Source organism: Ambystoma mexicanum, chromosome 5q (genome assembly GCF_040938575.1).
Source record: "Ambystoma mexicanum isolate Mex_15411 chromosome 5q, UKY_AmexF1_1, whole genome shotgun sequence".
NCBI classification, from domain to species: domain Eukaryota; kingdom Metazoa; phylum Chordata; class Amphibia; order Caudata; family Ambystomatidae; genus Ambystoma; species Ambystoma mexicanum.
The window spans coordinates 874,290,765-874,307,165 of record NC_090933.1 but is presented as its reverse complement, the minus strand read 5'-3'; the positions used below and the strand labels follow the sequence as shown (position 1 = coordinate 874,307,165).

Here is a 16,401-nt window from a genome sequence, read left to right as displayed (position 1 = left end):
AAAATGTGGTCATTTCTCACATTCGTTATATTGTGGTCCATCATCTCTTCGGATTCCCATCAAGGCTCTATCACTGTGCCCTGCCCCTTTCTCTTGTTCTTTAAGCCTCTGGCCCCTTGTGCACCTTTTACTTCTTGTGCTGTTCCTTTTGCTCCCTAATGAGCCACTGGGCATTCTGGAGGTTCAGATGGTTTAATTGCCCTAATTGTTTCTGGGATACCTATGTTGCAGAGGACTGGGGGCAGTTTCTCTGATCCTGTACGGAGCTGTCTGTTTGGATTGTGGTTATGCTATGTACTTGCTTATTGACTGTATTATTATTCATAATAATGAACATTTGGTTTTCATATAGCACTTATAGCCAAAGCGCTTCACATAGAACCTTTTATATTTACAATTATTATTGCCCATTCAAAGTGGTACTCCTTTTATCGACCGTGGTAGGGTGACATTATTATTGCTCATTCAAAAGGAGACACTCATTTTATCAACCAGGCCGGATTTCAAACCTGCGTCCTCCCTCTAACAGGCCAATCTCAGCAGTGAGCGCCTGACCCACTGGCCTATCTCACCGGAGGGCGGGTGGGGAGGGGGAGATTGGGCGGGGGAGGCGAGGGCTCATCCTCTGTTGCTCTTTGTGTCTCTGTGCGTGTTACACGCGTTTCATCGCGTTCAGTTTTAGTTCTGCTTCATCCCATTTGCCTTTTAATGTGATTGACACTTCCCTTTTTAGTCGGTCAACCACACCTTGGGGTCTTAGTCATTGCTTTCTTAATGACATGTCATGAACTGCTGAAATCAACATCCCGCCTCCGACTCCTGCTAGTGAATTCACGAGGCTGGCCTCTGGGGACACTTCCTTTCACCATCATAGCTGCTGGTGCACGGTCTCTCACCATCTCATCTATATGTCCCTCCTTCATACAGTGCACCTTCCAGTGGTGCAAGTGGAACAAGGGAAGGGGAGACACGGACCAGGATCACAAACCTGGGCTCAAATTCTTGGATTTCAAGGACTACAGTAGCAGTGGCTTATGGAGTGTACTTATGCAAATGCAAATTGCATAAGACATCCACAAGACAGCAGGCTCATCCTTATAGCAACATGTTAAGTCAAAAGAATATCACTGTGGCTTTCATTTTCACATCCTGAATGGTAAACTATAAGTCCCAGAATGCAGGACCATGCCAACCTGAAAAATGTGGTTAACCCCACTGCACTTTCAGTGATTGAAGACATGTAATAAAATAACTTGTGTAATAACGAAAGATAGATATGCAGAGTCGTTGACACAAACTTCCAGCTCGTTGTTATTCATGATGTTGAATACATTTGATTCGTGACTTAAAGCAACTTTATTTTTTGCATGTCAGGATAGTAGACATCATGGCTTTGGTTGCTCACTTTCACTATCTCAGATTTGCAAGGTAACTAGTGCTTTGCTTGAATGTCCAGCCTGGGCCGATTCTATATTTTGCTCAGGAGAAAGAAAAGGGTCAAGTACGCATTTCTTGAGCCTTTGAACTAAAGGTAAGGCCTGTAAAAAGCAAACAACTACTGTCAAAAGCAAACAAACTAGTGGTAGGGCTACCTAGGGACGTCATTTCAACCAAATGAATGCTAGGGTAGTGGAAGTGACATCACACAGCCCTTGAACTCTGATGACATCACAGGAAGTTAAGTCATTTGACCCCACACCCAAGTGACATTATGGGAAGTGCTGGCACATAACATTTCACGCATTGGCAAAACAGAAAGTGGCATCACATAGCATTTTTACATTTCATTCAAGAATGGATCACCATATGTTGCGTTAATATCAGTATATGTAGGCCCATATTACCAAATTACTGTGAATGAGAGCATCTCGAAGAGGCCTAAAACCCAAAGCACAGACATCCAGTGTCTGCCAAGTGTCTGGCCACAGGCTGGAAACAGCAACTGACCAGCACAAGTCCAACCAGAAGACAATCAGAGGCTGCACCACTTCATGCTTTTACACTGGGACAACACACACAGGGATTTTCTTGTCAATAGTGCACTTTGAACCACTGCACAGCAGCCCACTCCTGCCAGTCACCCAGAGCCTGAATATCTCCCAATCATTTTCGCCACGGGCACCACCACGGGCACCCCACCCTCCACTGCGAGTCACTAAGGACCCTTACGTCAACAGCTTTTGTCTGGCACCCACTCCTTGCCCTTCAACACCTTACACCTCCAATGCCTTGCTCCATCACCTTCATGTTTACACAGTGCCACCGTGCAGCAATTTAAGACTCCAGGATTCTCCAACACCATCAACCTCAAGCAAATTAGCAAATTAAGTCTCCAGCATTTTACAACGCCCGCAACCTCAAGCAAACTAGCAACTTAAGTCTGCAGTACCCTCCTTCAACACCCCAACAGTGTAGGTCTCAATTACCCTCCTCAAGCATCTTATATCTGCCTTAATTCTCTTACAACACATTCACTCTCTCTCCCAACATCTGTAAGTCACTGGTACAACATCTTAAGTCTCCAGTACCAGCCTCCATAACATTGAGTGTTAACCGCACACATTAAACCCAGAGCTATGCCAGTGGTTATGAATAATTTGAAAACCCTCCAGCCATCACCTTTCCGTTTTTATTATTTGGTAAGTAACCCACAGTTTTTTGTTAGATGGGAGATAGAGAGAAATGCATGGGCTGCAGGTCACAATAACTGCAGTTTTTTTAGATTTTAAAATTTTAACAGCTGCAGCACCATGACATCACCCCTAGAAAAGGCCCATTTTATTTTTTTCTCTGGTCCTTTATATGTTGCTTAATGTCAGCCTGCTCCAGCTTCTAAGCACTGGAACAGGAACTGAACCCATGTTGCACTGCATCTTCCTGTTCCCAAAGCAAGTGCGTTACCCCTGCGCTATCCTTCCAAATATATCTTTTTTTGCTTGAGGAAGCAACAGAAGGCTTACTTCAAAGGCGGAGGGCAACTTCATGTGAATTAATTATCTCACCTTGCATTTATCTACAGTGTGCCTGTGATGCAGGTCTGGCAGATCTGGGTCAGGTCACGCAGTCCTGAGGCAGGATTGGTGGCAGAAGCCATGGGGGCACACCCCTCTCATCACAGGCCCGGTGGCTCACTGGATGTGCAAAGCAGACAACAAGATACACTGATGAGATTTGCGTTCATGCTGTGCTGTCACTGAGTACTGCAGGCTGCTCTTACTCATTCCCTGCTAGCTAGACCTAGCCCCCATACCCTTCCCATTGCTACAGTACTGGGTAGTATGAGCTGCACTGACAGCCCTGCCTTTGGACCCAACTATTCAGGCATTCTTCACTAATGGACTGCCAACCTGTTAGTGATGGTGGCTTCATGGTTCTTCCTGCATCCCTGTTATTTCTCCAGCTAAAGAGATCTAGATTCCAGGTGAAAAAACAGTGGCACATTTAGCTGCATTTACAACCGCCTTTTTTAGGTGCAACACAGATATCTGCTCTTGGCACTGCTCTTTGTGAGCCAGGGGTCGCAAGGACATGTCTAGGGGTGTCAGGGGGGGAGCCAAGGCTAGCAGCTGCTACCCCTGGCAACCTCCAAATGACATCCCTCGGCGTACCAATGATTTATGTTAAACTTCCATCGCTGGCACAGTCGGCCTATCCCATTCCTCCAAGACGTGTTGCAGGGGCACCATGTCTGTTCTCCTGGGTGTGGGTGGATGCTTCCCTTTGCCCTACTCAGGTCTGCATCCTTGGCTCGCCAGATGTTTTGGACTACAAATCCCATCCACCCTAGCCAGAATAACGATGGTGGAGGCTCATGGGAGCTGTAGTCCCAAACTTCTGGAGAGCTGCATGTTGCAGACCCATGTGACCTACTTGGTGAAGAACACGGTCCCCTCCTTATCTCCACTATCGTCTTGCTCATTCCTCAGTGTTGCAATGTTACCATTCCCAGGGTCTCTGATTGTAAAAGTTGTGGTTGCTGTACACGGCCTACAGTCAACTTTCTTCATGTCACTCGCTCAGCTTCTCTGCCAATTCCTGTGCCTTTTTGCTATCGTCTAAATTAGCCTGTAAATGATCCTGCCCCCGAATTGTTAACGTTTCTAGGGCCAAATGGCTCAACATCAACATTATTAAGGCGCTGATCATATTTTTCTCTAATTACTACTAGTTCATTTATTTATTATTTTTTGTATTTATAAAGCGCACACAAGCCCTCAGGCATCAGGGCACTACAGTCCAGTTACATGAAGCCCATTGGCTGGGAAAGTTCTTAGATCAAGATTAGACAGTGGTACATAAGGATTGGTAGGTACAAAGTTTACGCTGATAACTATCTTTGTCGTATCCTCTCTTTGGTACAGTGTTCATTAACTGCCTGGATGTGACTGTGGCAATAGAGTGTGCATCCTGCAGACTCGCACTCTCCTTCAGTACCCCATTCACCATCGTCACCATTCTCACCTAAGCACTCTCAAGAAGCAGTCCTCCTTTTTCAAAGGCTTGTGTCAAGAACCTTCAGCCATACTTCTTTTTAACCTGATCCCCATTTAGACATGTTATCTCCTTTTGCAGACCTTCCATAGTAATGGGAGAACTAACTGGATTCTCCCAAGCCATTGGCCTGTCCAAATCTCTGAGGACAGTGCCTATCACAGTCTTTGAAATTTCCCCATCGTCTTCTTTGAGAGAGAGGATACCCCCTCTTCTCTGCCATGACAAGGTGCCTCCTTGTCCACACAGTCAACCTTCTACAACACAGGCAGTAGGTTGTCACTGTAAACATAGTATCACACACTTACCTGGATTCTAGGTGCATCCAGAACATCACCATCTGGAGTGCCATGTAAACTGGGGTATCCTGGGGTCTCTGGCTGTCTCGGGAGCAATTCTCCTATCTGGCCTCCTATCTCAGACCGCCCCCAGTTAGCTGGACTTAGTGTCCCTGTTGTAGGCCTGTATGCCCTGGGGCTCGTCCCGCTGAGAGTTCACTGATTTCCGCAACCTGGCTCTCAGGCACCTTTCTCTCTCATTTTGCCACATCAATAAAAGGTGAAACGCGTAAAGTTGTCCTCTGTGCCCATTGCATTCTGTGTTGCGCAAATACATATGTTCCAAGTTGTTTTTTATTGGTCATTTTTCTGATTTTCGCGGCATCGCGAGACCCGGAGTGCGGTTCGCCAGCCCAGCAGCGGATTTTGTGTTTCTCTTCAGTAACACAAAGTAGACACATAGAAACACAAAAATCTTTTATGTCTCAGAACAGACTCTACTCCCACTCCACTATTTCTGCTTTTTATCAACTTCCTGCCACAGCTTCCTCTTTTCCCCCTGCAAGTGGTGGTGTATTGCTTCCAACTGCACGTACACCTTGGCTGTCAGCTGTACCTCATATTATCTGGTGTTCTCTAAGTAAACTGCAATATCTAACATGCTGTTTTGCATCATGCTCAAGTATACATGAATATATTCAGGGACATCACTTGGGGGTCACTAGGGGTCGTAACTGCTGCCCCTGGGGTCCCCCTCAACCTCTGGGGTCTCCCTTTCTCCCCCTAAACACAAAAAACATTTCTTTTTCTTTTAAATGGAAGCTCCTGGGCTGTGGCCAGCACCATGTGGCTCTTTGTTTCTGGAGTGGCTGGCTTTCAGGTTCAGGTCTCTTAAAGAAACAGCGGGTTCCACAACGGTAACAGCAGTGACCCTAAATAAGAAAGAATAGGAATAACAAATAGTCTTTCTGGAATTCTATACAATAATTGCTAGACTCATTAAAGGTTTATTTCAGGCACACTTCAGGGGGTGAGTCACTGATTTAGTCTGTTCTTACACACCTCAAATTCACAATGCATACACAAACTATATGTATTTTGCTTTTTTCAAGGTGCAGTTATAGCATGTTCTTTTCTGCTGTTTTCTCTGTTACGGTCATCAGAAGACATTCCATCTCGGTGTCCTCGGTCACTTGACAAAATCCTTGTGCCTAAAAGCTTGTGTACAGTGTAGATATGTTTGACCATATCATATCAAGTGGCCCTTGATTTCATTGTGCCACAATGAATGCTTTGTTGTAATGTCCCTATCTTTCCTATCTCCCTGGCATGCTGTTCTGGATGTTTGTTTGCATGTATGAGGTAACGAGTGCCCGGAGTACGGGATGCCGTGTGAGTGCGCTGCTTTCCCTGCGCTACTCTAAATTCTTTAACACACACTTATGAACCCTTCCAATGGTATGTATTTGCCAACCCCTGAAGCCTGAAAAGTAGATCCATGCAGGCTTGACATGTGGCCAGCTTTTCACCAGACCTACAGATGAACTGGTCTGCTGTTAAATATCAGCAGTTTATTGGTATCCACTAGACAGTGGCCCTCATTACGACCCTGGCGGAAATCGTGGCGCAATATGCACCATGGAGCACGGCGGAAAGCTGCCGATAGCGCCATGGGGGTTGGCGGATTTACCGCCCCATTCCGACCTTGGTGGGGCGGTAAATCCCCATTCCCCATTTTACCCTTCCCCATTCCCATTTTTGCCCCATAGGGTATAATGGGAGTGGGGAAGGCGTTAATTACGCCACCGTAAAATACGGTGGCGTAATTAACAACAAGGTCCCGTAGCGCCATGGATTTCTCCGCCCGGAAAAACCAGGCGGAAAACGCTCCATGGCGCTACGGGAACTCGTAGTAGGGCGGACGGGTCCGCCGCGAATACCGCTGGCGTAAACCCACTCCGCCAGGGTATTAATGAGGCCCAGTGTAATTTGCTTTCTGACTTTGAGAACATTCAGACATGAAGTTGCTCATTTTACTATAACCGGTATAACAGCTACAGCTGGCAAGATAGCTCAATAGGTTGACCGCTCATTGTGATATGTGTGTGATCTGCAGGTTTCAGGTTTGAATCCCAGCAAGGCCAACTCAGACTTTCATCCTTCTGATGTCTATAAATGAGTACCAACACAGGTTGGGTGATATTGTATGTATATTTGTTCTATATAAAGCACTTAAGCGTAAGCGCTATATAATAACACATCATCATTTGGCCTTGGATATCTGCTTGCATTCACAGTAATTTGGTAGTACGGGCCTATACACACTGATGTTAACAATGCATATGGTGATCCATTTTTGTATGAAAAGTATAACACATTACAGTGATATAGTAACCATTTTTATTGTAGTGTACTTAGAAACAATGCTATTTGATGCCACTTCCTCTTTTGTCAAGGGGTGAAAGGTTGAGTTCCTTTGCTTCCCGTGATGTAACTTCGGGGTGGGGTCAAATGACATCACTTCCGGCGAGGTCAAGGGTCCCGTGATGTCACTTCCGCTACACCTGGCATTTTGGCGGAATGACATCCCTGAATATATTTGGCTAATATGGTGGTCACTTTGCTTTTTATCTGCTACCCCCAAGAACACTGAACTGTTTCTTTACTGGTCTTAACCTTCTCCTCATCTTCTTGCCCATCGTGTTATTGGATGACTTCAAACTCCCTAACATCTCCTCTTCCCAGTATCTCGAACATTACTCAACTCTCTCTGACCACTCCCTGGTCAGCCTCCACAACCTACCCTCACATGGCTGAGTCAGCTCACTAGAGCTCATTTTCATCTTCTTAACCCCTTTTCCATTGACCTCACAATCAACCCTAGCCCCTCTGCTTCATATGAATATTCCCTGTCGTCCCTCTCGTAAACCATAGACTCTGCAAAATCCAACTACTATACAATCCTCGTCGGGTCTCTAGGGCCTCACACTCACAATCTATTCTGTACCGTTAAAGCCATGCTGAGCCATTCCCTATACTCAACCTTCTCCTCCTAGCTACCAAAGATTTTGGAACTCCACCTCCAAAATCTCCAAAATCGTGGACACCCTTACTACTCTCCTAAATCACACTCTTTCCTCTCCTCTGCATCCTCTTATATTGCATCTCAAAGTTTCCCCCGGTACCTCACTCCAACCTCTCCTAGTGAGCCGGTTGGTATTACCCGAATTGTACGAGTACAATTGCTCGAATGACACAATTGACCGTTTTGTAGTGGTCCAAATTGATCTTCAGCACAATTGACCATATGGTCATATATATATATATAATGGGTTAGGTTGGGGTAATAATAATATAAGGTGATTGGATGGGGGATTGGGGGGGGTGGATTGGGTTAGGGGTTGCAGGGGGTCTTCCCCCCGCATATTTATCCTAATTGACCATTTATATTTGGTCAATTGTGCAGAAGGTCAATTGTCATTCGGACAATTGTAATACGAACAATTCGTATACAACCAGCTGGTTCACATTCAAATGGCAGCAAACCCATCTTGTGCTCTCACTGCCCACTTTGCCCCCCAGACGCTCAAAGTCCTTGCACCCATTACCCGCTCCTACTTTTCCCTCCTACTGAACATCTCTCTTGATTCTGGAATTTACTCTAGCAGAGTGGCGACCCTCCTTCCTATCCGCAAAGAACATCTGCTGATCCTAACAGTCGGCCAAATATCGACCTCTCTCTCTTCTTTCCAACTACTCCAAACCTTTTACGCATTTCATATTCAATAGAATCCCAACTACCTTGAGACCAATAAATTCAGCAATACCCTTCAGACTGCTTTTCAAAGCAGACAGAAGTGAGTGGAATTTGGGTGACAGCTATGATGCAAATCAGCATTGATCAAAGTCTACGGTATGCGTAGTCACTCAGTTAAAAGGAACATGCTAAACACACTGAAACATGGCTGTTATCAAAGATCATTTAAGATTGAGGTGCAATCAACAATTGGAAGATACTATGAATTGAGATACAGCAAAAAGAGGGGTTTTGTGGAAGCCATGCCATATTCTTATAGCAGATGTATGTATAATACTGTGATTTGAGTAACATTTACACAATAATTTATTGTTTCCCTTCTCTCTGTTTTGTCTCCTATATTCTTGTCACATTGGAGTGAATTTTAATTTCTGAGGGATATAGTTCAGGGAACATTGCATTTAAGTTTAAATTGCATTGGTTTAAGTGTATTGTAAATGTGATGACCTGAAGAAGCACAATGAGCATGGAACATGTGAACGTGTAGGTTTTCGTTTGAGAATGTTTTAATGCTTTGGTATTTGTTTGAAGTTTGTGTAACTGCATCTTGCCATATTGACATACGGTCAAGCATATATCTGGTGGTTTTGTAAATGCTGTTTGCCTAGAACATATAAGGTGGATATGTATTTGGTGCACAGTTATAGTATGTTTACATTAGGAAAGATTATTTTTGATAACTAGATAAACATTTGAATGACAATAAGATGTTTTGATAAAAGTGCCTTATTATTTAAGTATTTTTATAACATGGAATTAATAATCTGCACACCTGAACGTTCTTCATGCTAATAAACTCTGTAGTGCATGGCCATTCAGGGCTTCATGCTCCAATCCTCTACAAACAAACTCATCTACATTCTGGCCTCGACTACCCGCCCTTTCCCCATTTCCTTTCCCTGGATTTCTTTATGCTTTCTCTCAAGGCCTATAACCGGTATCAGGTAATATTATCCCCACCAATAATATCGCCCTATATATGGTCGACAGGAACGGCCATAGGCGATATTATAAGTGGGAATAATATTTTGGGTAATTGAAGCGGGGAGGCATTACCGCTTCAGGTAATGCCCCGGGGCCTGTAACTATGGGCACAGGGCATTACCTGAAGCGGTAACCCCCCCCCTGCTCGGGGCTTATTGCTTAATTCGTAACTAAGTGCCATAATGTAGAAAATGTTTGAAGATGTAATAATATTTTATGTTTTATTTTGTGTTTGTATTGCAGCACTTGAGCAAGGGCTGATAATGACCCGGAACATTGTGTGCTGTTATGTGGGCTTTACCAGGTCAAAATAAGAATGCATTGAAATTGAAATAACGATGTCTGGAGACAATTATTGGATAATACAGATGGTCTTCTTGAGAAAAGAGTACGCAAGTCAGCAAAGTAAATATTCAAACCAGATCTTATGTACACCTCATACATTATACCGGGTTGGTTATTGCTGATTGGTGGTTGGTACAGGGTGATAATGGCCTAGTGCCCTCATTAAAGCCTGCCATTATGGCTTAATTTAAGATGACTAGTATTGTAATGTTCCTAGTAGAGGTAAATTGGGATGTCATCAGTAAACTGTAATAAGAAAATAAAGTGCATGCTTTAGATATTGCATTGTATGTAGAATTATCGATGCTATCGAGCTATCAACAAGGGGCTATGATCTGTAGCCTTTGGATCCGCAGATGTTATGGACTACAACCTCCATCTCCCTCCCCCAGCATAATCAATGGTGAGGGAACATCGGAGCCACAGTCCAAAACATCTGGAGAGCTGCAAGTGGCAGACACCTGAACTAGGGGATACATTTTTACAAAGAGGTTCCTGTCATGGCCCTCGCCACACCGTTGTGTGGGCTGGCCGACGTTATGGCCATTTCCTAGGGAAGTGACGTTGGGGTTAGGGAGGCGGGCTTTTGGGGGACGGGAAGTTCAGTAGATATCACGTCGAGAATAAAGAGAGACATGTGCTGCAGCTCCAGTGTCCGTGCCTTCATTTGTGTTGCCACGCATGTGAGTGTTGCGTGTGGCAGCGGATAGTCCATGGTGGCCATCCGCATGCTCACAATGGCGACAAAGTAATTTACGAGCCCCCACAGGGCTGAGTGGAGTCCCTGCCGGAGCAGAGTGCTGCAGCCGAGGGGCCTGGAGGATGCCGTCTGGCATTTAATACGTGCGTCGGCGCACTTCCTGCATATAGGCCAGCCCTGTCTCTGCCTCCCCTCCCCAAGGAGTCTTCTTGGCCGCCATGTCTTATCAGGAGGTGTCCTCTACATCTGCGGAAGGTGCGTCAGGAGGCGCTGCCAGTACGGTACAAGCTGCAGGGGGTGTATCACAAGTACCCCACCTGCCCCACCCTTTTGATCTCGTACGGCATCGTACGGCAACCTGCATGGCAAGCTATCAGAATACTTTGCCCCTCACACCAACATCGATTATGAAAAGCACATCTTTCATACCATGCGACAGGACAAAGATGAATCCCTCAACAACTTTGTCATGAGACTTTGCATCAAACTCAAATATTGCGAATTCCACCGTTACTCCAATGAGGAAGCCCTACAGTCTCAGGTGATCGATGGCTGCGAGTAGCGATCCTTCAGAAAAAGTTACTTCAGAAACAAAGGTCACTGGAGGAGATTCTCACACTAGCACAGGTGGAGGCGGCTTTGGAGCCCCAGCTCGACAGCCTGGGGAAAATCACCATCCAGCACAAATCGGCAGACCCTCACATCCTAAATAAACTATCTGTCATGATGCCTACCCCCAGGCATCCGGACCAAGCCCATCAGCCCTGGGAGCAGGCATCTAGACATTTAGTAAAACCTCAGCAGCCCCGGCTAGGGGCTATCTGGGTTCAGTCCTGGTGCCTAAGGCACCAGGCTCATAGTCATTACTTACCTCAGGCAGACCATGCTGCAAATGACTCCAATCCAACATGAAGCCTGAAAGGGACTATTTTTCTACAGGGACTATTTTTTACTCGGGTGTGGTTCTAGGGACTTCTTACCTGGGACTACTTTTGAGGCTATTTAAACCACACCCGACCAGCAACACACGCTTCGCGTTATTCTGCATCCAGCAATGTAACGCTCACCGTGCCTGCAGCCTGCATCCAGTCTTCTGCCACGCCCGCCTCGAATCCGGAGCTCCTAAAACAAAGAGGAAAGAAAGGGACAAGGTTAGAAAACTAACTTATTTCTATTCCACACCTGATTCTAGATACATCTCGTCTCCGGACCTGTAAAGAACATCATTTTTGCACACGCAGCACCTCCAGATGCAGCGCCGCGCCATACTCACCAGTCTTCACAGCATCCTTCGGGTCGGCGCTGCCTCCATCATTTCTTCGCCGAACTTCGGCACCTAGGAGACAAAAGAAAACCACAAGGTGAACCGAGGGAACCAACAAATATAATTCTTACCACCATAGACTTACCTGATTTACCACCGGAGGCATCCTTTTGTGACTCTCCATATTTTCACGTGCCGCATCTGTAAAGAGAGACAAAACAACACGTTTTCCACGTGCAACATTTACCGGACAGCGCCGGGTAATACAAACTCTTACCTGAGCGCCATCAGCTGCCACAAGAGCATCTTTTCACGAGCCAGCTGCAAGACAAGAAAGGAAGGGGGGAACAAGAGTGAACATCGGACATATTGAACTCTATGAACTTAATACTTACTGGTCCTCACCAGGACCTCAGAGTCAATACTCTCCGGAACTCTCCCGAGCCTTCAAACCAGTGAAGTAACTGGAATCGACGCGCCTCTGCAAATCCACGCAGGATGGAGAGCTTATCTTTCAAGAATATAAGGTGAGATTGCTGTGAGGGCATTTTGGAGGTGATTAGTTGGGGAGGACTGTGGGGGTGCCATCACTTGAATCCACAAGTGGCTAAATCCATCTCTCCACTTGCAGGAGAATATTTCTACGGGTTAAGCAGACAAGATTAGGAGGGCAGATCCAGTCAGTCATCGCTGCACTACGCATCACGTGGGTGGAGCCCGCAGCTGTCCGGGTCCAACCGACACCCCTGTGGGAGCCAGGTGAGCGTAACACTATCCTCAATATCCAGTCAAACGGGCAAGTGCTCGGAGGCTACATGTTTCAGGTGCGGGTATGAATACCCACACATGGGTGAATGCCCCACCCTGGGGCAGCAGCGGTAAGCGGGCAGAGGCATGGATCACTTCAGAGCTGTCTGCAAGTATGCTCCAGCCCATGCACCCAGCCGACAAAGACTCCAAGAACGGTGTAGGAGCGCTCGACTGAGCCTGCCAGGCAACAGGCAGGTAGTTGAACCGAGGAGTCAAAGGCGGGAGGACCGAGAATGCCGTAGCACGTATACCCGAGAGGAGAGGCGGCCACCAGAGAGGTCTAGACGCAGTGGGAGGAGACAATTCGTCTGCTACATAGAGATGTGGTCTTCCTGAAGCAGCGAATCCCCATCGTCAGGCGAAGATCAATGGAAGAAGGGTTATGTATGGGCGCTCAACAATGACACCGCCGCCCAACACAGCACTGTTCTCATGCTAAAAGTCAATGATACCCCGCTGAAATTCCTCATCGACACAGGGGCCACTGTTAACATCCACAGCGAGGAGGCATACAATGCTCTTGCCCGGCCCCTAAAGCTGAGAAAGGCAACAGTAGACATTAATCCATACAGGTTGACCACGCCACTACCCTGCAAGGGCACCATCATGGCCTGGTGCACACATAAGATGCACATGGCACAAATCACGTTGCATGTACTAAAGATGGAGACCAACAATGGCTGTATACTCAGCTTCAGGACAGCAGTCGACATGGGCCGAGACCACATCTTATATCAGCTGATGGCCCACAAGTACTTTGCCAGGCCGGAAGCAGTGGAAGCAGCTTTTTTACAAAGTTACTTAAAGGACTGGGAAAGTTAAAGTATAGGAAGATCCAACTACACATCAACCCGGAGGTTCACCCAGTAGCCCAACATTATCGCAGCATACCGTCAACATACAGAGGCAAGTCGAGGAAGAGTTAGACAAACTCATCCAACTACAGGTGATCAAACCAGTCACTGGTCCCACGTCCTGGGTGTTTCCCAGTGCCAAAGAAGTCCCTGGACGGGTCCATACGACTGTGCATGGACCTGTGGAGGGCCAATGAAGCAATTGCACAGGAGCGACACCAGGCGCCAAGGATCACTGACATGATTCACCAACTCCATGGAGCGAAGGTGTTTTCCAAGCTTGATCTCATGAAAGGGTACCATCAGATTGAGATTGCGCCTGAGTCACGATACATCACGACATTCGTGACACACCTGGGGCTGTTTCAATATACGAGACTCAGTTTCGGCATCTCGTCAGCAGCTGAGATATTTCAAGAAGAAATACACAAGGTCATACAGCACGTACCTAACTGCCTAAACTACTCGGACGATGTCTTAGTATTCGGGAAGACTAAAGAGGAACACGATGTAGCATTGCACAGGGCGTGTGCCGCACTGGAGGCAGCAGGCTTTACGCTCAACCAGGCCAAGTGCGAGTTTGGAAAAGGGTTACTACGTTTCTTCGGACACGTGTTCTCTAAAAAGGGGATGAGGCCTGATCCGGACAAAGTGGCAGCAATCAATACCGCGCAACCTCCCCAAAACACGTCGGAATTACGATCCTTCCTGGGTTTGGCAAGCTACTGCTTGAGATACCCCAAGGATTATGCAACCACCAGCAACCCTCAGCTGATGCTCAACCGCAAAGACCAACCATTTGAGTGGTCCGATGACTGCCAAAGAGCATATGAGACTATCTGCAACAACATCGCCTGGCCCGAGGACATGGTATACTTTGACGTGCAGTGGAAGACCGAGGTATTAGTGGACGCCAGTCCTGAGGGGCTGGGAGACATTCTGATGCCGAAAGACCAGGCTGACCCAGCCAACTTATTCATCGTGGCCTACGCCAGTAGGAGCCTCACAACCACAGAACAGGCCTACTCCCAGGCAGAGAAAGAGAGACTGGCAGTGGTATGGGCCTGTGCATATTTCCATTTATTTCTTTATGGGAAGGCATTCACGGTCGTGACGGACCATCAAGCCCTTTTGATGATCTATGGAGACCCTAAGGCCAGGATGCCCTCCAGGATTGCTAGATGGGGGCTATGCCTGCAAGATTACAAGTTTGACATCAAACATCAGCCGGGCAAAGAAGACAACCTGGCGGACTATCTGTCCCGTCACCCCACCGGCCTGGCTCGAGCAGGGCCATCCATAGCAGATGTCTATATCAACTAAGTTGTTCATCACCTACAGCCTCTTCCAGTAGGATGGTCCAATCTCATTGCTGCGTTGCAGCAGGATCAAGCTGTTCGTATTGTCAGGCACTGTATCCAGTCAGAAGACGGGTACATCTTAAACAACAAGCTAAACTCGAGAGCAAGTCTATCCAAGACGACATTAGGTGTCTGGACCTGGCCAAGGATGAACTGTCCATTGTCGATGATCACATTGTCTTTAAGGGTTGTAAGGTGGTTATTCCAGAGACTCTACAAGAAAAGACAGTCTGGCTGGTGCACGAAGGCCACCGGGGGGTGGTATCAATAAAGTGCCTACTATGTCAAAAAGTGTGGTTCCCCTGATTTGACGCCATAGTGGAAGAAATGGTAGGAGGGTGCCCATCGTGTGCGCAGGTGGCCCCGCCCCCACACCCCAATCCGCTGCAGATGTCCCCACTCCCTGAAAACGTGTGGGGCGAACTGGCAGTGGACGTCTTTGGCCCCCTCCGCAGTGGTGTCTATGCCCTCGTGCTGATAGACGAACATTCTCAGTTCCCTGAAGCTCAGTGGGTCGAGAGCACGGCTGCCACATGCGTGATCCCAGTGCTGGACCGCACGCTGTCCACATATGGAGTCTCGAGGGTCATAAAGTCAGGCAATGGCCCGCTTTTCATCAGCCATGACTTTACAAATTTTGCACGGTACATGGGGTTTCAGCACAGGAAGAAAACCCCATGATGGCTTCAAGCAAACAGCATTGTTGAGAGGTTTATGGCAAGCATCAAAAGGACTTTACAGATAGCTACCATTATCAACAAGCCCTTCGAGCAGTGCCTCTATAAGCTGCTGAGGGAATACCAACATGCCCCACATCGCACTCCCGGGATTTGTCCTGCTGATCTGGTATTCAGGAGACTGGTCAAGACGAGGTTACCGGAAGGTCCGAATCTGGCACCACCCACTGCGCTAGAAAAGCAAGCAAGAGACAAGGACCGGGAAGAAAGAGAAAGATGAAGGATAGAGTCGACGCCCAGAGGCAGGCCCACAAATCTACTCTGGAGCCCGGAGATCAGGTGTTGATACGCCAACCAAAAAGTCAGAAGGAAGATGCCACTTTTGCACCAGGTCATCTGACAGTGACGCACATGAAAGGCACCATTATCACTGCCAGTGGGGATGGACATTTGTTGGTGATGCGAAAACGTGTCACACTTTAAGTAGGCTGTGAGCCAGCTAGAGCAGCAGTGGGAACACCCCTACGAAATTCTGGATGAGAGAGATTCAGATGAACCATACCTTGGTGATGGGGAATCGTCTGATGAAGATGGTGGACGTGGGGGTGAGTCCTCGCTTTCGCCGACGTCTTTCATTCCTGTGAGGCCACAGAGGTGTTGCATGAAACCCCACAGTCTGATCGAGGAAATGGGGTAACAAACAGTGAGTGACCCATTGCTCTAAAAAGGGGGAGATGTCATCACCTCGCAACACTGTTGTGTGGGCTGGCCGACGTTATGGCCATTTCCTAGGGAAGTGACATTGGGGTTAGGGAGGCAG

At 47.1% G+C, this 16,401-nt stretch overlaps 1 protein-coding gene across 4 annotated transcripts in view; it reads right to left on the bottom strand.

The window, feature by feature from the left end:
* Nucleotides 1-16,401, bottom strand: part of CDH17 (cadherin 17) — a 440,636-nt gene that overhangs the window by 380,054 nt on the left and 44,181 nt on the right. The window contains exon 1 of one of the 4 annotated variants that reach the window (XM_069621359.1): nt 4,800-4,858. The exons of 2 other annotated variants lie outside the window; for them this stretch is intronic. In XM_069621359.1, the coding sequence (XP_069477460.1) occupies nt 4,800-4,843 (44 nt within the window). In that variant the 5' untranslated portion in view covers nt 4,844-4,858. Of the gene's footprint in view, nt 1-3,002; nt 3,125-4,799; nt 4,859-16,401 lie in introns of those variants that run through there. One more of the 4 variants, XM_069621362.1, reaches the window with a different exon arrangement.